General features: G+C 56.5%; 4 protein-coding genes and 1 long non-coding RNA gene across 13 annotated transcripts in view; 4 read left to right on the top strand and 1 right to left on the bottom strand.

Annotated features, from left to right (window-relative positions):
• ARVCF (ARVCF delta catenin family member) overlaps positions 1–3,853 on the top strand; it is a 50,679-nt gene extending 46,826 nt beyond the window's left edge. For 3 of the 7 annotated variants that reach the window (XM_084867872.1, XM_084867868.1, XM_084867869.1), the window contains 4 exons: positions 169–254; positions 846–965; positions 1,382–2,859; positions 2,911–3,853. In XM_084867872.1, coding sequence (XP_084723998.1) covers positions 169–254; positions 846–953 — 194 coding nt within the window. In that variant the 3' untranslated portion in view covers positions 954–965; positions 1,382–2,859; positions 2,911–3,853. The remainder of the gene's footprint in view (positions 1–168; positions 255–845; positions 966–1,381; positions 2,860–2,910) is intronic. The other 4 variants (XM_084867866.1, XM_084867867.1, XM_084867871.1 and 1 more) reach the window with 2 other exon arrangements.
• COMT (catechol-O-methyltransferase) lies at positions 3,096–26,665 on the bottom strand. Of its 2 annotated transcripts, none has more exons than XM_084867957.1 (5): positions 26,529–26,665; positions 10,436–10,721; positions 9,458–9,651; positions 8,373–8,504; positions 3,096–4,138 (listed from the first exon to the last, which is right to left on the bottom strand). In XM_084867957.1, exons 2-5 carry the CDS (start codon positions 10,719–10,721, stop codon positions 3,938–3,940), a joined length of 813 nt encoding a protein of 270 aa, XP_084724083.1. In that variant the 5' UTR covers positions 26,529–26,665; the 3' UTR covers positions 3,096–3,937. The 2 variants fall into 2 exon arrangements, with proteins under 2 accessions (XP_084724083.1, XP_084724084.1); XM_084867958.1 differs by lacking the exon at positions 26,529–26,665 and adding an exon at positions 14,668–14,918.
• Positions 15,348–19,747, top strand: LOC311613726. Its single transcript, XR_014793509.1, has 3 exons — positions 15,348–15,674; positions 15,915–17,973; positions 18,228–19,747. It is a non-coding gene; the product is annotated as an uncharacterized lncRNA (long non-coding RNA).
• On the top strand, positions 21,543–25,166 carry LOC311613713 (transcription initiation factor IIA subunit 1-like). The gene has a single exon (XM_084867949.1). It carries the CDS (start codon positions 23,353–23,355, stop codon positions 24,439–24,441), a length of 1,089 nt encoding a protein of 362 aa, XP_084724075.1. The 5' UTR covers positions 21,543–23,352; the 3' UTR covers positions 24,442–25,166.
• The window catches only part of TXNRD2 (thioredoxin reductase 2), a 47,736-nt gene continuing 47,307 nt past the window's right edge, over positions 26,575–27,003 (top strand). Inside the window, exon 1 of one of the 2 annotated variants that reach the window (XM_084867930.1) lies at positions 26,575–26,707. In XM_084867930.1, coding sequence (XP_084724056.1) covers positions 26,584–26,707 — 124 coding nt within the window. In that variant the 5' untranslated portion in view covers positions 26,575–26,583. The remainder of the gene's footprint in view (positions 26,708–27,003) is intronic. The other variant, XM_084867931.1, reaches the window with a different exon arrangement.

Here is a 27,003-nt window from a genome sequence, read left to right as displayed (position 1 = left end):
GCCGCTGCAGGGCCTGAGCGGTTGAGGCAGGGGACGGTGAGAGCCGGGAGGAGAAGCTTGGGAAGACCTGTCCTAGGCCCCCAGGACGGAGCTGGGGCCCTGTCCCAGCCGAGAGGGAGGCCTGCTCCGTGGGGCCTGCCCCTCAGGACCCCCCTTGTGCCCCCACAGATGGATATTCCACGATGGACCAGAGAGAGTGGAGGGCTCGAGGCAGTGCCCCCGTGGGGGAGGCCTCTGAGAAGGAGCCGTTGAAAGTGAGTGGCTGGGCAGCTGCCCAGGGGGGCGGCATGAGCAGTGGTTGCCAGGCGAGGGGCTTAGGCAAGGCGGGGCCTGGCATCCACCCGGGGCGGGCTCACCTGTAGGGCGGCTGGGCTGGGAGATTGGGCCCAGGCGTGGCCCCTCCACCTTGGGGACCTCACATCAGAGCCAGTCTGCGGGTGCAGCTGGTTCAGAGCTCACGCTCAGAGAGGGAGGGGGCCCGTGACCCAGGGCACGGCCTGGCACGGTGCACAGGACCCCAGGAGTCTGAGCAAGGGTGTCTACCCCCTACTCTGCACGTGTGTGCGTGGGTGAGGCCCCCTCGTGTTCCCACTTCCAGGGCAGCACCTGCCCCCTGCTCTGTGCCAATCCCCTGGCTTCGGGCTCAGGCCTCGTGCACCCACATTCATCACGCTGCACCTGTGTGAGCCACGTCAGCCTGGCTCCCCGCCCCCTCGGCCCTCCCCTCCTGAGCCCCAGCATGGATAGGCCCTGCCCCTCGGACCAGCCCAGCGCCCAGAGCCAGCTCTGACTAACCCCCTGTGTTCTGCCTCTAACACCCCCCTGCCCACGCCCTTCTGCTGCAGCCTGACCCCAGCAGGAAGGCTGCCCCTCCGGGGCCCAGCAGGCCGGTGGTCAGGCTGGTGGACGCTGTGGGGGACACTAAGCCTCAGCCCGTTGACTCCTGGGTCTAGCTTGCATGCCTGGTACGTTCTCCCCTCTGGTTGTCCGTCCGGCCGTTTCCCCTCCTCTGGGCAGGGGCTCTGCTGGCTGCATGCTCTGTTCTCCCTGCGCGCTCCCTGGGGGCACCCCTCCCCGCCCCCCCACCTGGAGCCCAACCGCCTGAATGCCCATCTTAGGGGAGGACAAGCCAAGTCGGGGCCCCGAGGAGATGGGACCAGAGCAGGGGTGGCCCCCCTACACCTTGAAACACCCCAAGTGCACGGCCTCTGAAGAAGAGCATGCTGGGATTGGCCCCCGGGGTGAGACTCTCAGGGTCGTCCCACAGCAGCTGCCTCTGTATATACCTCCGTCTGCCTAGTCTGAGGGGGCAGCCCTCCCCTGCCACCCTGCCACCCCACCACCCCGCCACCCTGCTCAGCCCTGCCCTCTTCCTCCTCAGGGCCTGGGCCCAGCTTTTCATTCTTAGGAATCTGATCGAGGGAAGAAGGGAACTCCAGGGCCAGCCTGCACAGACCCAGCGTTGGAGCTTGGAGCCCCCTGGTGGCAAGAGTTGGCAGTGCCTCTGCGCGGGAGCCAAGGCCGGACTTTCTGGACACGCCTCTCTTCCCACCCCCTGGTTCCCTCCCTCCTAACTCCCTAGGCAGAGTTAGCTGTTTACTGACATGGTGCTGTGTGCATGGTGCTGTGTGCGCGTGCGAGAGAGGGCTGGGGGGCTGCAGGGCAGGGTCCGGGGAGGCGGCAGGAGAGGGGGGCCTGGAAGGACAGGAGAGGGGAGTGCCCCGGAAGAGCTGGGCAGCTGGCCCTGGGAACAGGCAGCTGGGCAGGGAGTGGGGCTCGGAGGAGTTTGACTCTGAAGGGTAGAGGGGACCCCCTGGGTTTCCACTCCCGGCCCCCCACTCATCCCCAGGGGCAGGCCAGCCACTGGGCTGCCCTAGGGGGGCTGATCCCACAGAGCGGATTGGAGACAGCTTGATGGGGGTCAGGCTGTTCTAGCCCCCACCCTGGCCTTGGGTGCCTGGGACCCCCGTGCAGTGGGAGTCTTCCTCAGGGGCTCTGGCCCTGGCGCAGCCTCTGCGCCCTGTCTGCCGGCCAGAGCCCGGGACTGACCCGCCCGGCCTGACCCTCCGCAGCAGCGGGGGACTGCTGTCCAGTGCCTGCTCTTTGTGACTTCAAAACGGAAGAAAAACACTGACGGAAAGCATTATACACAAAACCAAAACAAGACTGTATTGGTAAACACGTACACTTTTGTAAGAAAACTTAAAAATTAAAAAAAAGCAACCAAGGAACGTCTCTCACGGCTCAGATCTCTCGCCACAAGCTAATGCCTCCTGTTTGCCAGGTGGGGAGTGGGGCGGGGGGATGGGCGCCCAGTGCCCAGAGGGACCTCAGCTCTCAGGCCCCTGGGTGGTTCCCACACACACACACACACACACACACATCCTCCCAGACTCGCTGCCATCCCCTCGCTACATACAAAGAGCGGGCTTGCTCCTGGGTGGTGGGCTGGGCCCTGAGCCCCAGTGTGGTGTCCTGGGCAGAGGGGCTCACCCAGGACAGGTGCTCCCCTGAGCTGGCCAGAGGTCCAAGCAGGCTGGGGGTTGGGATGGGAGGGACAGGGCCGGGGCTGGAGGCAGCTGTGGAGTTAGTGGCTACAAATCAGCTCTACCTCATTCCTCACCAGCTGTGCAGCCTGGGCTGAGTCTTTTCCATAAACAAGGCTGAGCGGGCCTGGGGTGGTGCCCCCACTTAGTGCCACCCGGGGGCCCTGAGGGACCGGGTGCCGGAGGCCATGCCTGGCACTGCCACAGGGCCGCATCCTCCATTCCCCCACACCTGCTTGGCCAGAGATGGGTGTGAAGGGTGGCCAGCTGCCCTGTTCTGGTTTCGCAGGTGACACAGCCTGCAGCTCTCCAGGTGGGGCTGGGACCGGCTCCTGGCCGGGTGACACAGCCCGCAGCTGTCCAGGTGGGGCTCTGACCGGCTCCTGGCCAGGCCACTGGAGGAGCAGTGCTGGGGGCTGGGAGCCCCTGGGCATGTGGGCAACACTGGCATCCAGTCACGGGGAGCGCTGAGTGTTTGGTGCCAACATGGAGGGCGCCAGCGGAAGGAAAGAGCAGCGCGGTGGTTGAAAAACACACAAAGTGGACCTCTTATATTTAAATACTTAGATCTTTAATTACTATCTTAGTATCTTTTAGTCATGATTATCAAGGTATAAAATTGTTAAACAGTCAGCCAGTTTTAGTGAAGTTGCATTTCTTTCTTAAAAAGGAGAAGGAAAAACCAGGAGGATTCAGAGAGGTGTGATGTGTTGTTGGTCACAGTGTCATCGCTGAGGCAGTGCTGCCGCCAGGCGACTGCAGAGGACAGACTGAGTGCACAGCCCCGGTCTCCAGATGTTCCCACCTCTCCCCTCGCCTGGGCCAAGGGCCTGTCCCGTGTAAGAAACCTTACTGGGGTGCTGGTAAGAGGGCCGAGGGAGCCACGGCCACCGCCTCCCCTGGCTCAGGGTTCACACACAGCTTTCCAGATGGACTGTGGGGATGGGGCACGGTGAGCGGCTTGCTCTGGGCGGGGGCGGGGTGTGACAGCCCGGGGCCGCGTGCAGAGGGGCCGGTGTGGCTGGCCTGGGCCTCGCAGACCTCGCTCGCGTGTGTGGCATGGAGGACAGAACTGCAGAAGCAGCCGGGACTGGTTTGGCTCAATGGATGGAGCGTTGGCCTGCGGACTGAAAGGTCCCGGGTTCGATTCCGGTCAAGGGCATGTACCTAGGTTGCGGGCACATTCCCAGTGCGGGGTGTGCAAGAGGCAGCTGATAGATGATTCTCTCTCATCGATGTTTCTAGCTCCCTGTCCCTCTCAATTCCTCTCTGTGAAAAATCAATAGAATATATTAAAAAAAAAAGAACTGCAGAAGCAGAGCGGGCAGCAGCGAACCCATCGTGACCTTTCTAACCGGGCTTGGCGGGGGCCCCCCGCGGAGTGTGGGCGGTCAAGGCGGGGCCGGGCTGCCCGGGCCCATGTAGACGGCCTTCTCCAGGCCGTCCACGGTCTGGGAGTACTCCAGGAAGGAGGAGAAGTGCGTGCACTGGAAGCGGCTGTTCCCGCGCACGTACGCCAGGAACTCGGGCGTCCCCGGGCAGATGACGTTGTCGGCCAGCAGCACCGTCCCCTTGCGTAACAGGCCGCACTCCTGCGGGGGACAAGGCGGTGGGAGGGGGTGCAGGTCAGGGGTGCCCAGCAAGTGTGCTCCAAACCAGCAGGACAGGGGCACCTGACCAGGCGGGGGCTCCCTATGCTGCTGGCCTGACCCCCGGTTTCGCCCCCTCACCTCCTGGGGTCACGCGAGTCTCTCTGCAGCTTCCCCCCCACCCCCCAGCAAGTCCTCTGCAAGAAGGCTGTGCTGGCCGAAACCGGTTTTGCTCAGTGGGTAGAGCGTCAGCCTGCAGACTGAAAGGTCCCAGGTTCGATTCCAGTCAAGGGCTTGTACCTTGGTTGCAGGCACATCCCCAGTGGGGGGCGTGCAAAAGGCAGCTGACTGATGTTTCTCTCTCATTGATGTTTCTAGCTCTTTATCTCTCTCCCTTCCTCTCTGTGAAAACTCAATGAAATATATATTTTTTAAAAAAGAAAAAAAAGAAAAAAGAAGGCTGTGCTGAGGGCAGGTCCCACCTCCAGCCCACCAGCCCTGAGGATCTCCTCCTCCGATCACTCCTGCATCCTGGGCCCCTAGAACCGCGTGCCGTACACAGCAGGGGCTCACTAAACGCTGGCAAGATGCCTGGAGGTGATGGCGGGCCCGGGATTGGGGTCTTGGCACTAAAGCCGGTGGGTCCCTCATCACCCGGTGCCAAGAAAATGCAGCTTCGCCGAAACCGGTTTGGCTCAATGGATAGAGCATCGGTCTGGGGACCGAAAGGTCCCAGGTTCGATTCCGGTCGAGGGCATGTATCTTGGTTGCGGGCACATCCCCAGTAGGGGTTGTGCAAGAGGCAATCGGTTGATGTTTCTGGCTCTCTGTCCCTCTCCCTTCCTCTCTTTTTGAAAAAATCAATAAAATATATATTTAAAATAAATAAAGAAGAAAAAAGAAAATGCAGCTTCCCCAGGTGGGAAAAATGCGCGGTGCCCCCGTGTGTGGCTCTTGGGGTGGTCACTGGAGGTGCGATCTGGCCTGACCAGGAGGGCCCTGCAGTGCCAGGGGGCAGGGGAGAGGCAGGTCTCCCCGCCCACAAGCCTGCCCCTCAGGGATTCGCTTTGGACATCACCAGGCCCCAGCATTCGGCATGCCCCGCCCCACCAGCCACCGGGCCCTGGGCGGCCAGCTGGCACTCCGGGCCTGGCTCTGCAGGAGGAAAGAGGAGCAGCTGGGCACAGCCCAGGTCCTCCAGCGTTCTCAGCCCTCTGAGCTGAGGGAGGGGCTGCTCAGATGACAGGGAACAAAAGAATGGGAAGCCTTAAGCGGGAATGTTTACCATGGGGACAAGTGGACTAGGGCTAAAGACAGACAAACAAACATCCAAACATGGAAAACCAGTGTTCCCAGGTGTGTCTGAAGCTGCCGACAGGACCACACACGAGGGGCACCTCCAGGTGACCGAACATAGGACTGGAACTCTGCACCCACCAGGGCTGCACCCAGGACAGAGTCTTCCTGGGGTCCCAGCCCTCCTGGCGGTGCTGGCTGCGGTTCCCTCCAGCCTGTGGGCTGTGGGGCAGCTGAGGGCTCTCCAGCCAGAGCTCCGGACAACAGGCACGGGTGAGTGAGGTCACGAGGCTGGGGCAACCCACGAGGCAGAATTGCAACAGAAAGGATCATTATGAGTCACGGAGTGTTTTCTCTTCCAAAAGAGAAGGAACCGAATTTTACGCCAGCACAGGACACAGGCCCCTGGAGACTTCTGCCAGAAGCACAGTCTGAGAAGCTGGCTGTGCTAGCTGCCCGGGAGGAAACGGGGGGTGAGCACAGGGAGCCAAGGGCGAGGTGACTTTAAAACTGTGTCCCCAGTTCGGCCCTTCAAGGGGTGGACGTGGCCGAAACCTGTTTGGGTCAGTGGTAGAGCGTCGGTCTGCGGACTGAAAGGTCCCAGGTTCGATTCTGGTCAGGGGCATGTACGTTGGTTGCGGGCACATCCCCGGTGGGGGGTGTGCAAGAGGCAGCTGGTCGGTGTTTCTCTCTCATCGATGTTTCTAGCTCTCTATCTCTTTCCCTTCCTCTCTGTAAAAAATCAATTAAAAAAATAAATAAATAAATAAAAAAGGGGTGGACGTGGGCTGGGCCCAGAGACTGGCTTCTAACACAGAGAAGCAGAAGCCCCAGGGACTAAGTCACACCCAGCCCCTCCTTCTGTCTGTCTGTCTGCCTGCCTCTTGCTCTCTCACCCCTGGCTTTGGGGGAAGCCAGCTGCCACGACTGAGGACACCTCAAGCCGCCCCGTTGGAGACTCGAAGGTGCCAAGGGACTGAGGCCTCCTCCAAGTGGCCACCTGGCTTTGAACTGGCACCCTGGCAGCCCTCTTCCCAGCGGAGGGGAAGGGCAGCTGGCCCTGCCCCGCACAGGCCAGGGGCCTGCAGAGCCTCCGGTGAGAAACGCAGCTGGTGCCATTCGGGGCTTCTCTTTGGAGAGAATTCCCAGCCTCGAACGAGGAGCACCGAGAACAGGATCAGGCTCCTGGTGACTGAACGGCAGTGTCTGCTGCTCTTCCGTCCGTGCCGGCCAGGCCCTGTCCTCACCACCACACGCAGGCTGCTGGAACCCTCCCCGCCCTGTGACACAGGCCCGGCGGGGCGGCCGCCTGCTTTCTGCCCTGAATACCTGACTTCCAGGTTCCCGCGCCTCTGCCTGGTGGACACCCCCCCCCCCCCCCCTCCACCACCACCACCAGGCTCAGGAATGCTTTCTGTTCACATTCTGCCTCGTGGGTTGCCCCAGCCTCTTACGGGTTTTAAAACGGTGTCCATGCCCTGGGGCTACTGCTTCTCTGTGTTAGAAGCCAGTCTCTGGGCCCAGCCTCTTAAGGGTGTTGTCCGGAACTCTGGCTGGAGGGCCCTCGGCTGCCCCACAGCCCACAGGCTGGAGGGAAACGCAGCCAGCACCGCCAGGAGGGCTGGGACCCCAGGAAGACTCTGTCCTAAGGCGCAGCCTCTCCCCGCACCCCACCTCTCCTGGTCACCTCCTCATTGCCCGCATGTCTCAGCCAACACAGGACCCGCCCCACTTCCAACCCAGGGTCCCCTTCCTTCCCACCACCAGCACCCACTGCCTCCCTGGGGTTCGGGACACCTGCACCCCTCCTCAGGGCCATCCCTCCCCACGCTCTGCCCGCCCAACGGGGATCCTTCCTGGACCCCAACCTCACCCTCACGGGCTGGGAGCCCATGTGGCATTTGAGGCCATCCACACACAGCTCTGGCCCTCTGGCCCAAGTTGGCCCCCACCTGGGACATCCCGTGCCCTTTCACATCCCCCGGAACCAGTGAGTTCCAGGTGCTCCCAGTCCCTGCACTGGGCAGAGTGTCCACCCGGGGGGAGCGGAGGTGGGGGGGCACGGGACAGGTAACAGGGGACGGCGCCAGGCTGGCCCTCGGGCAGGGAGGTGGGGGTGGGACCGAGTGTCCCAGGCCCTCCAGGAGGGCCCGGATGCTTCTAAGAGTCCTCTTGACCGCCCAGGAGGGCCAACCCATCCGTATTAAGCGCCTCGTGTCAACTCATTACAGGCCCCAAGCTTAAGGTGACCAGACGTCCCGATTTCTAACAGCTTGTCCCGCGGCCCGCAGTGTTTTTAAAAAAGTCCCGATTTTTCTTTCAAAATAAATAAATAAATAAATAAATCAGGACTTTTTTAAAAACGCCGTGGGACAAATTGTTAAAAATCGGGACTGTCCCGCCCAAAGCGGGACGTCTGGTCACCTTACCCAAGCTCCACCCTCCTGACAAGGCCTCCCACTGGTCACCGCTCGGTGCCGGCTGAGCGGCTGGCACCGAGGGCCGGGCCGGTCTGGCGGTGGGGACGTGGGGGGTGGGGGGAGGAGGGCCGGAGACGCCGAGTTCCCTCACCCGCACCGTCCAGCAGGGAGAGCCAGCACGGCCGCCAGGCTGCTTCCCTGCTGCCTCCTCTGCCCTGGGCCCTCCTGGACCAGGCCATCTGGTCCAGGAGCTCCCGCCTGCTGCCCTGGCACAGGCCGCCAGAGCCCGTTCCTGGTCTCCATCCTGCCCCGGGGCCTCCTGCACGCAGCCCGCTGAGCTCCCTGACCGTCGGTGGCCAGTAGGAGCCACCTGTGGTCCCCATGCTCTCCCCCGCCCCCCCCCCCCCCCCCCGGCAGGGCCACGCTGGAGCGCTTGGCTCCTCAGAGGCGGAGGCCCCCGGCCAGGCAGCCCGTGCTCACCGGCAGCCGGCGCGTCCCCAGCGGGCGGCGGCTCAGCTCACCTCCAGGAGGCGGGTGTCCGGCAGGTACCGGTCCTTCCAGTGGTCCAGGAAGACCATGTCCAGCGTGTCCACGTCATACTTCTTCTTCAGCTGGGGAATGATGTCCTGGGAGGCCCCGAGGATCACGGTGACCTGCAACGGCGCTCCACCAGTGCCTGTGCCCCCGGGGGTCAAAGAGGACCCTCCCCCCCTCCCCGCCCCCGGACTCCCAGGCAAGTCCACCCGCAGTTTCTCTGCGGTTCTGGGGACACAAGTCTCCGCTCTGCCCCTCCCTCTGCGGAGGTTTCCCGCTCTGAGGGATGGGCAGCAAGACTAAGGCGACCAGCCGAAACCGGTGTGGCTCAGTGGATAGAGCGTCGGCCTGTGGACTGAAAGGGCCAGGGTTCGATTCCGGTCAAGGGCATGTACCTTGGTTGCGGGCACATCCCCAGCGGGGGGTGTGCAAGAGGCAGCTGGTCGGTTTCTCTCTCATCGGTGTTTCTAACTCTCTATCCCTCTCAATTCCTCTCTGTGTAAAATCAATAAAATATATTAAAGAAAAAAAAAAAAGACTAAGGTGACCAGGCGTCCCATTTCTTTCTTCCTTCGTTCCTTCCTTCGTTCCTTCCTTCCTTCCTTTCTTTCTTTCTTTCTTTCTTTTTAATATATTTTATTTATTGATTTTTTTTTACAGAAAGGAAGAGAGAGGGATAGAGAGTTAGAAACATCAATGAGAGAGAATCATCGACCAGCTGCCTCCTGCACAACCCCCACCAGGGATGTGCCTGCGGCCAAGGTACATGCCCTTGACCGGAATCGAACCCGGGACCTTTCAGTCCGCAGGCCGACGCTCTATCCACTGAGCCAAACCGGTTTCGGCAGACGTCCTGATTTTTTAACCATTTGTCCCGCGTCCCAGGGCGTCTGGTCACCTTAAGTAAGATGCCCTCACGGAGCTGCTGGAGGCCTGTGACCCCTGGCCCAGGAGGCGCTGAGGCCTGGCTGCAGCGGGACAAACGTGTCTTGAACCATGCGGGGCAGACCCCAGGCCTCCCGCTCCCACCCGCCCACCCCTGGCTCCGTCACGGGCGGGGGGAGGTACGCACCCTGTCCTGCAGGCCGGCGAAGTCCACCATCTGCTGGGTGATGGCGGCGTAGTCGGGATTGAGCTCGATGGTGAGCAGGCGGGCGCCGGGGGCCAGCAGGCGGCCCATGCGCACGGCCGAGTAGCCGCAGTACGCCCCCAGCTCCAGCAGCACGGAGGGGCGCTGCTCCCGCACCACCGCGTCCACAATCTGGCCTTCAGGGGTGGACAGGGGTGAGCGCAGGGCGGGAGGACACCCCCTCCGAGTCCTGGCCCCCCAGCCCTCCCCCAAGGCCCCGTCCCACGGCACCGACCCCCCCACCCCAAAACCCCCATGGTACCTTAGGCCTCTGCCTGTCCACACACTGGCCCTTCTCTTTCCACGTTCCCTGGCTGGCGCACACTGGCTCTAACCCAGAGCTGCCCTCTGTGGAAGACCCCCCCCCATCCCCACCCCACCCCCCCTCTCAGTCCCTGGAGCCAGACAGTAGCTGTTAACGTTTGTCCTCAGGGCTGGACTTCAGGGCGTGCAACACAGCACATTCCATGCTGGAGTCCAAGGTCAGGAGGCAGCCAATGCCTGGGCCGGGCAGAGTCCAAGGAGCTCTTTGCACCCTCGTGCCTGGCAGGGACACCCAGGAACCCACTGTCCACCTTGCACCAGCCGAGCTCTGAGGGATGGCGCCTGAGTACAGGGCCTCCTGGAGCCACTACTGTCCCCCCTAATACTGACTGTTGGGGCGGGGGGAGACCCTACGCAGTGGCCTCCTGAGTGGCTTATCAAATGTCCCTCTCTCCCCATGGGGACAGGGATGTGGGTGTTAGGGTCTCTGCACAGGCTTGACCCCTGGCTGGACAGGCGGCTCGGGCCCCCAGGGCTCCCGATGAGTTCAACGTTCAGAAATGGGGTGACAGTTGGCCCTTCCTGCGTGGGCTGTGCTGCCCTGCCTGGGGTCCCCCTTCCTGTAGTCGCCCCCTGCTGGCCGGGCCGGGTACCCACCTTTCTTGTCGCCCACGTTCATGGCCCACTCCTTCTGTGAGCAGTAGGCGTCGATGGCGTCCAGCACGCTCTGCGGGTCCCCGGCGGCCGCGTGCTGCAGCACGTGGCGCAGGATGCGCTGCTCCTTGCTGTCCCCCATGAGCAGGTTGCGCACGGGCTGCAGGACGAACTCGTTCCAGCCGATGAGGAGCAGGCCACTGGGTCCTCCTCGCAGGCACAGCAGCAGCCCCAGCAGGGACAGGACCAATAAAAAGGCTGCCCACAGCAGGGGTGGGGCCTCCAGCATCTGAGATAGGGCGGGGGTGGGTGGGGGAGGAGGAGGAGGAGGAGGAGGAGGAGGAGGAGGAGGAGGAGAAGGAGGAGGAAGTCAAGGGGAGGGTGGCCGGCTTCAGGCCTTGGTAGCTGGCCAAGGCAGTCCTGAAGCCAGCTGGGGGGGAGGAGGGGGAGGAGGGCGGGGAATAGGGCTCAAGTTCCCCCACGTTAGTGCAGACCTGCCCTCCTGGCCCTCCCGATTTCTCCTGCGTGTGTTGGTGCTACTGGGTTTTTTGTTTGTTTGTTTTTAAAATGTAATCAATGGTATTTTTTTAAAAATATATTTTATTGTTTTTTTACAGAGAGGAGGAGAAAGGGACAGAGAGCTACCCGTTCCCCCCGAAAATAAGACAGTGTCTTATATTAATTTTTTTCTCCCAAAGTTGCGCTAGGTCTTATTTTCGGGGAAACTGGGTAGAAACGTCGTCGATGAGAGAGAAACATCGACCAGCTGTCTCCTGCACGCCCTCTACCGTGGATGTGCCCGCAACCAATGTTCATGCCCCCCCGACCGGAATCGAACCGGGGACCCTTCAGTCCGCAGACCGATGCTCTACCACTGAGCCAAACCAGTTTCGGCTGTTGGCGCTGCTGTTGCAGGCAGTTAGGCATGAGGTCAGGTCCAGAAGGTCATCAGGGCGGAAAGCCCCAGGTGCCTAGCAATGTAGGATGGGACCTCCTTGCAGGGTGACCTTTTTTCCCCTCGCACACCCTGGTCATGAGGTTTGGACCCCTTGACCTTTCCTCCCTAGAGATAGTAACATCTAGAGGCCTCGGTTGGTCTTCAGCTCCAGGCCCAAAGAAGCAACAGAACCAGCCATGGGACCAGCTGCATGGAATAGTGACCCCCCTGGCCTGGTGCCGGCCAATCCATCAGTGGAGACCGCTGAGTGGGCGCACCTGGAAAGCTACGGAATATTCTATTAAAGCTCTTGTCCTGGGATCTCCCCTAACATCGCAGCCCTTAAAACCCTTAGAATGGAGGACCCGGGGCCCAGGAGTAACCCTGTCCCTTCCTCTCTCCCTACCTCCCTGCTCAGGCATACTGCCATTAGCTTCCTCGTTCCCAAGCTCCGAGGGCCCTTCCGGTTTGACTCCCAAAACCAGTTTCCTAAGCCCAGTGGTCGGCAAACCGTGGCTCTCGAGCCACATGCAGCTCTTTGGCCCCTTGAGTGTGGCTCTTCCACAAAACGCCACGGCCTGGGCGAGTCTGTGTTGAAGAAGTGGCGTTAGAAGACGTTTAAGCTTTAAAAAATCTGGCTCTCAAAAGAAGTAGTTTAAGTTTAAAAAAATGTGGCTCTCCATCGAAATGTCAGTCGTCATGCTGTTGATGTTTGGCTCCGTGGACGAATGAGTTTGCTGCGCTGCACGCCCTGAAGTCCAGCCCTGAGGACAACACGGCTCCCTCTCCCTCTGTGACTTTTGCCAAATAAGTGTTCTCTTCCAGTTGGGGTCTTGCTCTGAATTCTTTCCTAGCCGGAACCCAAGGACTGAGGTTGCTGAACCCAGGCCCGGTCTGACCCCACCGGTCTCACACCTGCTGCCCTCCCGCTGCCCGCCGACAACACCACCATTGTCTCCCTGGTGCTGATGGGGCCCACGGCTCAAGAGTTCTACCAAGTGCCCAGTGCCAGGGGAGCACAGGCCCAATCGCCCCTGCTAAGAGCTTCCGGCTAAGGACGAATCCTCAGGCAGACGGCCCAGGTGTGTGTCTGACAGTCCTGCTTGGGGGCCTGCTGGTCACAGTCCCCCTCTCTGGGCACTTTCCCAGACAGCCTGGGACCAGCCACTGCCCTATGGGGGTCACAGCTGGCACAGGGGAGGTCCTGTTCTAAGTTCAGCCCAGGTGGGTGCCCACTCAGAATGGTCTGGGATCTCATGTGGTTCTTCACGTGAGTTTTCAGATAAGGACAAAGGCAGTCCTCATGCCAGGCATAGGGGGCAAGTCTATCTCCCCCTTTTTTAAAAAAAATATACTTTATTGATTTTTTACAGAGAGGAAGGGAGAGGGATAGAGAGCTAGAAACACCGATGAGAGAGAAATATCGACCAGCTGCCTCCTGCACACCCTCTACTGGGAATGTGCCTGCAACCAAGGTACATGCCCTTGACCGGAATAGAACTTGGGACCTTTCAGTCTGCAGGCCAACACTCTATCCACTGAGCCAAACAGGTTTCGGCTGAAGATTTTTTTTATTAAGAAAAAGGGAAAGAGAGAGAGAGAAACATCAATGTGAGAGTGAAATATCAATAGGCTGCCTCCTGTATGTCTCCTGCCGGGGGCTGAACCAGCAACCCAGGCACGTGGCCTGATCAGGAATCAAACTGGCAACCTTTTTGGTGCATGGGACACCCAACCAACTGAGCCACACAGGCCAGGGCTCCAGACCATCTCTGGACAAGGAAGGCCAGCCCTGCCACCTGCCCCCCAGGGTAAGCGCGATCTGCCAGCCGTATCCGCTGCCACAACTGCCTGTTGGCCTCCCCTGGCTTGGCACCCCTCAAGCAAGTAGGTCAGGAGCCAGCCACGTGGAGCCGGGCCAGGGCCCCCGGAGACAGGGCAAGGCTGGGTTAGCCCCGAGATTTCCAAGTGTGCAGGGCGCATGCTCAGATTTCAGGCTGGAGACTTCACCATGTCGAAGGACAAAAGGAAGAGGATTATGGGAATCTTCCCTCAGGGGGGTGGTCCCTCACAAGAAAGGCCCTTTAGAATCCTGGCAGCCACGCAGGACCCTGCTCTCCACAAAGCTCCCGCTCGGAAAGGCACCCCCAGGGGAGCAGGCAGGCCGAGGGCCTGGGAGGGGAGACCCCCTCCAGAACAGCCGACGGCCGAAACCGGTTTGGCTCAGTGGATAGAGCGTCGGCCTGCGGACTGAAGGGTCCCGGGTTATTTATTTATTTAATACATTTTATTGATTTTTTTACAGAGAGGAAGAGAGAGGGGTAGAGAGTTAGAAACATCGATGAGAGAGAAACATCGATCAGCTGCCTCCTGCACACCCCCCTACTGGGGATGTGCCTGCAACCAAGGTGCATGCCCTTGACTGGAATCAAACCCGGGATCCTTCAGTCCCCAGGCCGACGCTCTATCCACTGAGACAAACCGGTTTCGGCTCAATAAAATATATTTAAAAAACAAAACAAAACAAAACAAAACAAAATAAAAATGACACTTAAAAAACAAGCAAACAAACAAACAAATAACAGCTGTCAGCTCAAACCCCACCGCCCTGGACCAGGAGGATGAGGGGGCTGCGGGACAGACACCGGGCAATGAACGTCAGAGCTGAGACTCCACCCAGGGGAGTGTGGGCACCAGATCTCTATGCTCCCTCAGGCCACACGGCCTGTTTACACAAGGCTGAGCGCTCAGCAGGTCCAAGTTTGCACAACCAATGGGCCCAACTCCTCGCTCCACACCCCTGCTCCCAGCACCACCCAGGCCTTCAGAGCAGATTTCCCCGCACGCTCCTCCCAGTGGGGATCGAGCACGCAACCTGGGCACGTGCCCTTGACTGGAATTGAACCCGGGACCCTGCAGTCCGCAGGCTGACGCTCTCTATCCACGGAGCCACACCGGTGGCCAGGGCTGGGGAGTTCTTTTGCCTTGAGACTATCACCAGTGGAAACTGTAACTTGAAAATGGCCAGGGTCCAGATATCTGAGCCATTTTCGCTCTCCGCCTCCCCTCCTCGGGGGAAGGAGCACGGAAGGCCTCAGAGAGGCCACAGCCCCGGAGACAAGGGCCAGGCCCTCTGGTCCTCGCCGGCCCCGCGGGGTGAGGAGGGCACATGCATGGTGCCTGATAGAGAGCAGGAGAAATGAACGCACCACTCTGCTCAAGGCCGGGGCTCCAGGATAGCAACTTCCAATTTAGACGTGACAGATAAGACCAAAGGCCAGTTACCAAGAGCACATACCAATCAGGGAGAGAAAGACGAGTGGAGGCAGCACACATGGAGCCGGCAGGAGGAGGCCGGGAGCCCAGAGCAGACACGGGAAACCGGGAAAGGTCCTGGCACCGGAGTGGGTGACCCTGGGCCTCACCAGCCTGACGGAGTGTGAGTCAGGCTTGTTTCTGCGGAAGCTCCCGGGCCCGCGGGACAGGACACGCCCCGCAGGTGAGGGGGTCACGTGGGTAGAGGGCATGATGGGTAAGGACAGTGCCTTTCCTCTGGGGCTTGGATGACAGGGAACGATGCACCCCCTGAATCCCCAGGCCTGCTCACAGAGCTCCTGCCTGCTCCCAGCCACCCCTGTGCTTCTTTTTTTTTTTTTTAAAGAATAGCATTTTAAAAATATATATATATATTTTATTGATTTTCTACAGAGATGAAGGTAGAGGGATAGAGAGCCAGAAACATCGATGAGAGAGAAACATCGACCAGCTGCCTCCTGCACACCCCTTACCAGGGATGTGTCTGCAACCAATAAATGCCCTTGACCGGAATCCAACCCGGGACCCTTCTGTCTGCAGGCCGACACTCTATCCACTGAGCCAAACCGGTTTTGGCAAGAATAGTATTAAAAAAAAAATATATATATATATATATATATATATATATATTGATTTTTTTACAGAGAGGAAGAGAGAGGGATAGAGAGCCAGAAACATCGACGAGAGAGAATCATCGATCAGCTGCCTCTTGCACACCCCCTACTGGGGATGTGCCCACAACCAAGGTACATGCCCTTGACCGGAATCGAACCTGGGACCCTTCAGTCCGCAGGCCGACACTCTATCCACTGAACCAAACCAGTTTCGGCTATACCAGTGCTTCTTTATTATTGTTACTATTATGGCTAGGGTGTTTGGGTGGTGAGATCCTGGGCCATTTTGTTTTATTCTCTGTATTTTAAAAAAACACAACCTACTAAATGTTAGAAATAACTATCTTAATTAAGAAGAAATATTCTGCCGAAACCGGTTTGGCTCAGTGGTAGAGCGTCGGTCTGCGGACTGAAAGGTCCCAGGTTCGATTCCGGTCAAGGGCATGTACATTGGTTGCGGGCACATCCCTGGTAGGGGTTGTGCAAGAGGCAGCTGGTCAATGTTTCTCTCTCATCGACGTTTCTAGCTCTCTATCCCTCTCTCCTCCTCTCTGTAAAAAATTAATAAAATATATATTTAAAAAAAAAAAGAAGAAGAAATATTCTGCTTAAATAGTGAATTACTTGGCAAACTCAGGGATCGTGGACTATACATCTCAATCCCCTGAATACTCGAATTGTGTAAGCATCTGGCTTTTAAATCTCTACTTCTAGGTCTGTCTGTCCATCGATATGGACAGAAGGGTGCAGAGAGGGGCCCCACCTGTGGGGTGGCCTGTAGCCCCTCCCCTTCCTGTAAGGAGCGGGCGGCAGGCCCGACAGGCAGGGCAGCTCTAAGCAGGGCCGAAGTGACTGTCATGCTTCCTCACCGCCTGTCACGCCCACCTCCCACTGGCTCTTCCAGGCCCCCTGGGGCCAGGGGCATGGGGCTCAGGGAGACACTCAGGGTACTATGCCCCACCCCATGCAGTGCCTGGGGGAATGGGCTACATGCCCACCCCATCTGGTCCTCCAGCAACCCTGGAGAGAGGGACGCGCTGCCCCCGGCCACCAGCTGAGCACGGGTGCCTGGCCACACTGCCTCCCAGTGGGCACCTCCCCTTCTAACATCGAAACCCCACTAGACTTCCCTGACGGCAGGGCCATCCTGTTCGTAAAGCTCCCTGCTCTGAGTTGCCCAGCAGCGCTGGGCGAGGTCACACCCACCCAGCCCTGGGAGAGAACAGTCCAGCTCCGCCCAGAGCTTTGCAGAACAAAAGGGCGGACGTGTGAAAGAGTCATGCCGAAACCAGTTTGGCTCAGTGGATTGAACGTCAGCCTGCGGATTGAAGGGTCCCGGGTTCAATTCCGGTACCTTGGTTGCGGGCATATCCCCAGTAGGGGGTATGCAAGAGGCAGCTGATCAATGGTTCTCTCTCATCGATGTTTCTAACTCTCTATCCCTCTCTCTCTTCCTCTCTGTAAAAAAATCAATAAAATATATTTTTTAAAAAAGAGAGTCATGCCATCTATAATAAAAGCGTAATAAGCTAATTAGACCGGACATCCTTCCGGACTTCCTTCTGTGAGGGAAGCCTGGGTCCCAGGTGCCTGCCAGCAGCCAGAGGGAAGCCGGCAGCCGGGGGCAAGAGGGCCTACACTTGTAGGAATTTTGTGCATCGGGCCTCTCGTCAAAAATAAAATCACACAGACTCCACGGAGGAAGCCACCCAGAGCGTGCAGATGTTCCGACCTGAGATTTTGCCCTGCGAGTCCTTCGTGGGGAAATGAGTAGTAAACACAGGAGCTCCTCTTGCTTGGGGCCCTGGGACCCGAGTGCCCGCTGCTCTGCCCTTGGGAAGAGCTGAGGGTGAGGGCAGTCTGCTCCCGGCAGACAGACAGCTCAGCGTTGTTTACAGCGGCCAAAGCCCAGCAACCGCCCAGGCGTCCATCCATTGATGAATGAACGGGAAAGAAAATGTGGTCTATCCACTCAACGGAATATCGTTTAGTTACTAAAGCGAATGAAATACGGATAGATGCTACTCCACAGGTGGGCCTTGATGACATTATGTGCCCAGGCAGTGTGGCACAGTGGGTTGGAGTGTTGTCCCGTACACCGAAAAAGGTTTTGGCTTCAGTCCTGGCTCAGGGCACATATACAGAAGGGAAAGATCTCTCTCTCTCTCTCTCTCTCTCCTCCCCGCCCTCCGCCCTCCCTTTCCCTCTCTCCCTCTCAGAATAAACTCAGGCGAGGATATAAAAAATAAAAATAAAGACGTTATGCTAAGTGAAATAAGCCAGACACAAAAGGACAACTATTGCCTGATTCCACTTATATGGTAAAGAACAGGCAAATCCATAGAGACAGAAAGTGGAATAGAGGTTGCCAGGGGCTGGAGGGAGGTGGGATTACTGCTGAATGGATACAGAGTTTCTTGTTGTTGTTGTTAATCCTCACCCGAGGATATTTTTCCTTTTTTTTTTTTTTTTTTTTTCTTTTGAGAGAGTGGGAGGGGAAGAGACATAGAAGAGAAAGAATCGGAGTGAGAGAGACATGTTGATTGGTTGTCTCCCACATGAACCCCAACCAGGATTGGGGATCGTGTCTGCAACTGAAGTACGTGCCCTTTGCCTGGAGTCGAACCTGGGACCCTTCAGTCCACAGGCCGACGCTCTATCCACTAAGGCAAAGCGTTTCTTTTTTTTTTTTTTTTTTTTTTTTTTTTTTTTAAATATATTTTATTGATTTTGTACAGAGAGGAAGGGAGAGAGATAGAGAGCCAGAAACATCGATTAGAGAGAGTCATCGATCAGCTGCCTCCTGCACACCCCCTACTGGGGATATGCCCGCAACCAAGGTACATGCCCTTGACCGGAATCGAACCCGGGACCCTTCAGTCCCCAAGCCGACGCTCTATCCATTGAGCCAAACCGGTCCCGGCCAAAGCATTTCTTTTTGGAATGGTGAGAAAGTTCTGGCAATAGTTATACAACAATGCCACTGAATTGTACACTCAGAAACGCCAACATGGTACGTTTTAGGTTATTATGTTTTACTGCAGTAAATAAACAAACAAACAAAGAAAAGAAAACAGTGGAAAACCAATAGCACAAGCCGTCCTGCCTCCGGCACTCCCTGTCCCAGAAAGGGAAGGGACATGCCGTTCCCCAAGGAAGCAGGACCGAGAGGAGCAGCCAAGCTCCCCGCTCCCTGGGGGACCAGACCCAGGAATGCCTCTCTGCTGCCTGCTGCCTGCCATGATCCAGCTCCCGCAGGCCTGCACACACCGAGCGGGACACCTGCCTCCAGGGTGCACGCTCACCTCCCCCACTCTTTTAAAAAATATATATTTTATTGATTTTTTACAGAGAGGAAGGGAGAGAGATAGAAACATCGATGAGGGTCATCGATCAGCTGACTCTTGCACGCCCCCTACTGGGGATGTGCCCGCAACCCAAGTATATGCCCTTGACCGGAATTGAACCCGGGACCCTTCAGTCCGCAGGCTGACGCTCTATCTACCAAGCCAAACCGGTTTTGGCTCCCCTCCCCTCTTGGAGGCAGCAGAAGGGGTCTTCCTGTCCCAGCAGAATCTGCCCACCCCACATGCTTCCACACAGCGTGCCAGTGTGTGAATCCCGTGTACATCTCAGACAACACAGACATGGGCAAGGGGCAGGCCAGGCCCTTTCCCAAAGCCACGATAGCACGCCCCTCCCCCCAAACTTTCCTTAAATAAGCCCATTCTTTGTAAAAATATATATTTTACTGATTTTTTTTTTACAGAGAGGAAGAGAGAGTGAGAGAGAGTTAGAAACATCGATGAGAGAGAAACATCGACCACCTGCCTCCTGCACATCCCCTACGAGGGACGTGCTTGCAACCAAGGTACATGCCCTTGACCAGAATGCTGCCCGGGACCCTTCAGTCCGCAGGCCAACGCTCTATCCGCTGAGCCAAACCGGTTTCGGGGAAATAAGCCCATTCTTATGTATTCTCCCTGCAACACCTCAGAGGTAGGGGCAGGCGGATGGTGACTGACACCCAGAGCCATCAACCTCTGGATCTTTAACTCCGTAATCCTTTGTGACCAAAGTGTTTTTGCCACATCCAGCTCGACGCACAGTCAAACTTCACCCATGTTCAGCCCCCCCCGCCAACCCCCCCCCCCGCCATCTACATGTGGGGGCGCTCCACTCGCCCTACAGGCATGCCCCTCTTGGCTCACGGGCCCCTGAGGCTGAGGTTGGGGGTACTTTGTGCTTGGTAGCCAGACAGGTGATCCCTTTGTCAGCTAGTCAGTATTCATTCTCACATTTAACACATCCTAGATGACACTCCTCTTTCCTTCAGCTAAGGAAATGGAAACATTTAAAAAAAATATATTTTTACAGAGAGGAAGGGAGAGAGATAGAGAGTTAGAAACGTCGATGAGAGAGAATCATCGACCAGCTGCCTCCTGCACACCCCCCTACTGGGGATGTGCCCACAACCAATGCACATGCCGGTGATCGGAATAGAACCTGGGACCTTTCAGTCCGCAGACCGACGCTCTACCACTAAGCCAAACCAGTTTCGGCTCTCATTGATGTTTCTAACTCTATCTCTCTCTCTTCCTCTCTGTAAAAAAAATAAATAAAAAATAAAAATCAATAAATAAAATATATTAAAAAAAAAAAAAAAAAACACCTGTAAAAGATCACTAGACATGCCTTCGGCCCCTCTGCAAAGATCCCACACAGCCGACACCTCCTCTCTGGACGCCTGTGGGAGGGCAGGATGCCACTTACTCCGTCGGCTGCACCAGACTTAACAGGGTTCCCAGTCCTCTGGTGAGCAAGGGAGGTGACGTACCGGCAGGCCCAGGAACCACAGGATATTTAGGAGACCTTGAGAATTCACACAAATCTCCAGGGGGAAGTCTGATGGTAAGTTTTTGGCTTAGCTTCCTAGCCTTGAGAGGCTTTTAAAAGACTAATCTGAGCCCTAGCTGGTTTGGCTCAGTGGATAGAGTGTTGGCCTGCGGACTGGAGGGTCCCGGGTTCGTTTCAGGTCAAGGGCACATGCCCTGGGTTGCGGGTTTGATTCCCAGTAGGGGGTGTGCAGGAGGCAGCCGATCGATGATTCTCTCCCATCACTGATGTTTCTATCTCCCTTTCCCTTCCTCTCTGAAATCAATAAAAATATATTAAAAAAAAAAATCTAATCTAAGATGCCCATAAAAAGTTCCACAAAGAACACTTTAAAAAAACCTGGTTCCTAGACTGGTTTCATGGGTCCAGCACTACACCTGACAAGCTCAAGGGAGGCCTGCACGGCGGGCCTTACAAACTCAGAGACCGAAAGTAACCACGCAGGATGGTCCGAACAGAAAAATTCCCAACTGAAAGTGAGTCCTGGCAGGTAGTCAAGGCCCTGGCAGCTTCCTTGACAAAGGTCCGATCTTTATCTTGAGCAAGCCGGTCCACATCGGCTTTGTTTTTTTGCCTTTAAGGTAACACACCTTTGAAGATTCGTTTAAGAAGATTACTCTTTACGAGGCCCCTCAGGGCACAAGCCCGGAAGCCCTCACCGTTATCTTGTTTCCCACACACCATCTCTAAGTGCCATAAATATTAGTTATAGCTGTGCTGTAACCTCCAAGAGCTGAGTGTCTCTCCGGTTACTTTTCAAAAAGTAGTTTATTGATTTTGAGAGAGAGAGAGAGAGAGAAACATCGATGTGAGAGTGTAACATTGATAGGCTGCCTCCTTCACATCCCCTACTGGGGACAGAGCCAGCAACCTGGGCATGTGCCCTTGACCAGGAGTCGGACCTCCCTGTGCATGGGACGACCCCCAGCCGACTGAGCCACACTGGCCGGGGCTCCCATTTACTTTCTATCTAATCCCAGAGATTTCCCACCCCCCTGCTTTGCTTCTTCTGGCCCCCTGAACCCTCCCAACGGCCCTTCAAGGGCAGCGTTTTCTCAAGCCAGTGAGATGTTGCTTCCGGGCAACTGACAGTTTGGCTCAAAAAAAAAAAACTCATAAAAATTCTCTACAGGGCCGAGACCAGGTTGGCTCAATGGATAGAGCGTTGGCTTGGGGACTGAAGGGACCCGGGTTTGATTCCGGTCATGGGCATGTACCTTAGTTGCGGGCATATCCCCAGTAGGGGGTGTGCAAGAGGCAGCTGATCGATGACTCTCTCTCATCGATGTTTCTAACTCTCTATATCTCTCCCTTCCTCTCTGTACAAAATCAATAAAATATATTTAAAAAAAAATTCTCTACAGGTTTGGATGCTTCTTATAACAACATAAACCAGGCCAAATTTAATGACACAACTTATTTTGAAAAAAAAGAATAATTACTCTGATCATCTTATTTAAAAACAAACAAAAAAAAACCTCTGGCTATCTTTGATCAAAAAGGAAAAAGTGACTGTAGAGATAAATTTCTCAATGGAGAAAAAAACGCACCCTGAGGAGACCAGTCCCGTTCACTGTCTTCGAGATTTTATCATCTACAGAGGAAGGACATGGGTTCTGCCATCTTACACACATTGTCAGCCTTTACCAAGTCATTTAAAATATATATACATTTTATTGAGTTTTTACAGAGAAGAAGGGAGAGGGATAGAGAGCTAGAAACATCAACCAGCTGCCTCCTGCACACTCCCATACCGGGGATGTGTCCGCAACCAAGGTACATGCCCTTGACTGGAATCGAACCTGGGACCTTTCAGTCTACAAGCCGCCGCTGTATCCACTGAGCCAAACCAGCCACGGCTGATACATGTTTCTTGTAATGATGTTTCTCTCCCTTTCTCACCTTCCTCTCTCTCTAAAATAAATTGTTTTTTTACATGCCGGATTGCTTGCACCATCTAGCAAATATTCTCTATTACCAAGTCCCAACAGATGGTTCAGCTGTTCCTTAAGGAACAAAAGATAACCAAACAGGCAATGGACCTTAATTCTTCCCTCCTTCAACGAGAACAGGATTTGATAAGGTCTCTCTCCTTGACCAAACCCTCCCTGAGCCTTCTCCTCAACTAGGCCTCAACCTTGGCCTATAAAGACTTGAACAAACACTAACACAGTTTCTAACAGCTCAAGGCTGCCTCCATCCATCCCCAGGAGGACCCATCCCTCCCTTAAGGTGCCTGCCTGTTCCGAGGACACACCCGTCTCCCTGCCTCGGTGCCAGTGAGCAAGCTAGTGAGCCAGGACGAGCAGCAGAGGGAAACTGAGTCAGACGGATAGTTCAACTGCCGTGTGCCGCCATCGACCCTGTTTCCCTGAAAATAAGACAGTGTCTTATATTAATTTTTTCTCCCAAAGTTGCGCTAGGTCTTATTTTCAGGGGATGTCTTATCTTTCCATGAGCTAGGTCTCATTTTCGGAGGATGTCTTATTTTCGGGGAAACACGGGTAGAAGAATCTAGATGCCAAGCAGTTTCTAGACACCTAGTAAATCCCATCTCCCCTAAACCACTTAGGAGCCGATGGTTTGCACTTTGGGAACCAGAGGGAAAATAGCTTAAATGCCTGATGCAGGGAGACAGCGGGAATCCAATTAGTGCCATTGGCCTAGCACACCCAAGGATAGATGAGATTAAGGGAATCAATCTCATTGTGGTCCATCAGCATAAAGCGGATTAATATTCTATTGAGACCCTCCCCTAAACGCCGGACTATAAAACCCCTGAGGAGGGGCTGGCGCTGCAGTCGGTGGCAGCAGCGGTGGAGTGAGGACCTGGGGAGAGGCCATCCGTGGTGGTTTCCCTCCTGGGCACAGCGGGCAACGCCCCCTGGACTCCTCGAGGGTCTTGGCTTTTTCTTTTTCCTTCTTTCTTTTTTTTCTTAAGGGCGATTCTCGAGGTTTTAAGCTTCGGGAGGACTGCCCCCTCCTTCCTCCTCACCGCTCCCCTCTACTCCTTCAGGATCTGATTTTGTTTTACCCCCCCCCCCCTTTTACCCCCCAGTCTTGCGGTGACTTGTTTGGGTCACCCTCCGGTGTTTTTTTTTTTCCCCTTTGGTTTTGTTTTTTTAGCTTGTTTTCTCGGGGTTGTGTTGTGTGTGGAAATGGCAACCCAGGCAATTACAAACAGCGTGCCTAACTTTTACAGATCCGTGATCGAAGACGTTATCAATGAGGTGAGAGACATCTTTTTGGAAGAAGGAGTCGACAAACAGGTCCTGATGGAACTGAAAACCCTGTGGGAGGATAAACTAGTGCAGTCGAGGGCCGTGGATGGGTTTTATTCGGAAGAGCAGCAGCTTTTACTGCGAGTTCAACAGCAGCGTCAAACCCAGCAACAGCGGCCTCCCCATCACCACCACCTGCAAGCCCCACCGCAGCCCGCGGCCCCTCAGCAAGCGCGGACCCGGCAGGTCCTCATTCCTGCACCGCAAGCTGCTGCTTCGGATTCTAAGCTGACAAAGCCCATGAGTGCATCCAACGTCAGTGCTGCTGCTAAAGCTGCCATCTTAGCACTCCCTGCTGGTGTGACTCCCGTGCAACACATATTAACAAGCTCAGGCCAGCTTCTTCAAGTGATCAGAGCAGCCAACGGTGCCCAGTATATCCTTCAGCCTCGGCAGCCCGTGGTTCTGCAGCAGCAGGCCAGACCACCCACGCAGCCTGGCGGAGTACAGCAGGCCTCAGCCCCTCTTCCTGGAGGGACTTCACCACAGACAGCCGTCATCCTCCAGCCTCAGCAAATCGTATTTACGGGAAGTAAGGCTCAAGTTATCCCCACCACGGCGGCGGCTCCCACCCCAGCCCACGTGCGGATAACTGCAGCTGGCCAACAGCCACCGCAAGCCCAGCCTGCCCAGCAACAGGCCCCCTCAGTATTGCAAGTGGATGGAACTGGGGATACATCGTCTGAAGAAGATGAGGATGAAGAAGACGACGATGAGGAGGAGGAGGAAGACAAAAAAGGTGGAGCTGAAGGTGGGCAGGTCAAAGAGATGCCCCTCAACAGCGATGACGATGTGAGCGATGAGGAAGGAGAGAAACTCTTTGATACCGAACACGTGGTTGTGTGCCTCTACGATAAGATACACAGAAGCAAAAACAAATGGAGATTTCACCTCAAGGATGGCATTATGAGTCTTCAGGGAAGAGATTATATATTTTCCAAAGCCTTTGGAGATGCAGAATGGTGAAGCGTTGGTTCTTTGCTTTTATCAGTAAAAGGAAAGAAACTTAAAAAAAAAAAATTTTTTTTAAAGGGACCATTTGACACTTGGGACATACGCCAACCAAACCTTAACTTCTGATGCCAGAAAAAGTGCCCTGGAAGCAAAGCTACCGGAACAAAGAGGCCTTGACAGCACAGACACTACTTCTAACGGGAGAGCCATGGAACTGCAGCGCCTGGGGTTGCTGGGGAAGGGACCATTGGGGTTTTGTGTAGGAAAACCCTAATTGTCCATGTTAAATACAGGTGCCTGCCACTGGTCATTAGCATGGAAAGCTTTGTCTGTATTCCTTCCTCCGCCTTGGGTTCAATCAGAAAACACTTGTTAGAATGAAATAAAGAAACTTTCCTTTTGATAGACTGAAACGGAACTGCTTATTGTATGTGGTTCCATTTGGTGAAAATTGCGTGTGCGCTTTTTTTTAAAAAAATATATCAATATATTTTATTTTTTACAGAAAGGAAGGGAGAGAGAGAGATGAGAGAGAAACATCGACCAGTTGCCTCTTGCACACCCCTTACTGGGGATGTGCCCACAACCAAGGTACATGCCCTTGACCAGAATCAAACATGGGACCTTTCAGTCCCCAGACTGATGCTCTACCACTGAGCCAAACCGGTTTCGGCACGTGTGTGCTTTTTACAAGAGGGCAGGAATTATGGTGTTGAATTAAAAAAAAAAAAAAAATATATATATATATTATTGATTTTTTACAGAGAGGAAGGGATAGGGATAGAGTTAGAAACATTGATGAGAAAGATCGATCAGCTGCCTCCTGCACTGGCCGTACTTAGGTGGGCCCGCCAAGAGCCAGGTCCCCTTTCCCGTAAGTATCACGTGGACCAATTACAAAAAAAAAAAAATTCTGCTTTTTGTAATTTCCTGACTCTCTCAAGCCCCCATACCCTGACCCCCTCACCCCACCCCCCATTTTATTCTCCCTTTAAAAACACCCAGTTTCACCCAACCGGTGTGGCTCCGTGGCTGAGTATTGACTTGTGAACCTGGTGATCAAAGTTGGATTCCCGGTCAAGGCACAGGAGGCAGGATCCCCAGTTGGCGGCATACACGAGGCAGCCGATCAATGCTTCTCTCTCATCACTGACGTTTCTCTCTTTCTCCCTTTCCCTTCCTCTCTGAAATCAATAAAAATATATACAAAAAAAAAGACATCCAGTTTCCTCTGAGCATTTTATCCTTTGCCCTGGATAAAATTCGTCCTCACCGCCTGAGCTAGTGTCTGGCTGTGTTCATCTAGGACACTGTCCTTTCTCTGCACAGGACTCGCCCCTCAGAGCCCCGCTAGGAGTTGGGAGGCAAAGGCACTCGGGGCAGCTCAGTCCCAGGCAAAGGACACAGGCGTTCCTGGCTGGAAACCCCCAAAGTTAGCAGGCCAGGCCTGGGGCCACTTCCCTTTTCTCTCCAGTCTGGGGCTACTGTCATGGCCTCCTGGTGCTGGGGCAGCCTTTTCCTATGATTGGTGCCCCAAGGCCTGCAAAGGGAGCCTGTTGGGGACATCCCTGAGCCCCCCTGGGCCTGGGCCCTCACTATCCTGCTCCCAAGGTTAAGGATCCAGCTCCAAGGTCAAGGGTGACCCTCTCTCGGGGGAGTCAGGACCTGACTCTGCCATCAGGCACCAGGTCAGGGCCTTCCCCCAGCGGCAGGCCCCCCACCCAGGAGTCTGGATCCCCAGAGAAGTGGGAGACCACCCCCCCTAAGTCTGGATCCCCCCAAGTCTGGACACTCTCATCCCCAGGTCGGATCCTGCCCCACAGCACAGAGCTCCCTCTCCCTCGGTGAAGCCTGGCTCCCCTCCCCCAACTCCTGTTCTGAGACCCGCCCCCCCAAAAGGTCGGACCCCTCCATCCGGGTCCGAACCCCCCACCCCTCCAACCGAATCCCCAACTCCACTCCAGAGACACCTCCAACCCGCCCTCCCAACCCCCCCACCCCAGGTCGCAGCGCCCCCGCCCGGCCCGGACCCCGGCCCGGGGGCACCAGGCGGGACCGGCCGCAGGGGGTCTGCCCCGGCGCCGGCTGCGCGCACTCACCTCGCCCGGCGGCGCAGGCAGCGCGGCGGGCAGCCCGGCCCGAGGCCCCGCGGCGATGGCGGCGACGGCGGCGACGGTGGTGCTGGCGGCGCTGCGGGGCTTCTTCGGGCGCTTCCGGTGGCGGCCGCGGGCCCCCGCCTTGGCGGGCGGGGTGCGGGGCGCGGCGCGGAGCGCGGCAGGTAGGGCGGGGTCCCCGGGGTGGCGGTGGCGGCCGGAGAGCCGGCGTCCTCCAGCTGCCGCCGGGCGCCCTGGGACCCTGTGCAGACGGAGGAGCTGCGGGAAGCCCGCCCTGCAGCGGTGCTGCCGGGGCGCGCCCTCCCGCTGCCCAGGGTTAACGGTGGGCCCCGGGAGGAGGACCGCCCAGCTCCTGAGGTTCCCAGGGGCTGTCCCCTCCTTCACAGCCCGGCGGCCACCCCCTCCCCGGGGCCCTGGCGCCCTACCCAGCAGGTTCTCAGAACAGGCACCTGGGGGAGTC

The sequence above is a fragment of the Pipistrellus hanaki genome (genome assembly GCF_964339955.1).
Source record: "Pipistrellus hanaki genome assembly, chromosome: 19".
In the NCBI taxonomy this organism is placed as follows: domain Eukaryota; kingdom Metazoa; phylum Chordata; class Mammalia; order Chiroptera; family Vespertilionidae; genus Pipistrellus; species Pipistrellus hanaki.
The sequence above is the reverse complement of the archived record's forward strand: the minus strand, read 5'-3'. Positions and strand labels throughout refer to the sequence as shown.

Excerpts from the sequence above, each read along its gene's own strand:
- COMT (XM_084867957.1), bottom strand. The coding sequence starts at position 10,721 with ATGCTGGAGGCCCCACCCCTGCTGTGGGCAGCCTTTTTATTGGTCCTG. Across the intron at positions 9,652-10,435 it reads GAACGTGGGCGACAAGAAAG|GCCAGATTGTGGACGCGGTG; the intron begins GTGGGTACCCGG and ends CCACCCCTGAAG. Across the intron at positions 8,505-9,457 it reads TCGCCGGCCTGCAGGACAGG|GTCACCGTGATCCTCGGGGC; the intron begins GTGCGTACCTCC and ends GCGCCGTTGCAG.
- LOC311613713 (XM_084867949.1), top strand. The coding sequence starts at position 23,353 with ATGGCAACCCAGGCAATTACAAACAGCGTGCCTAACTTTTACAGATCC.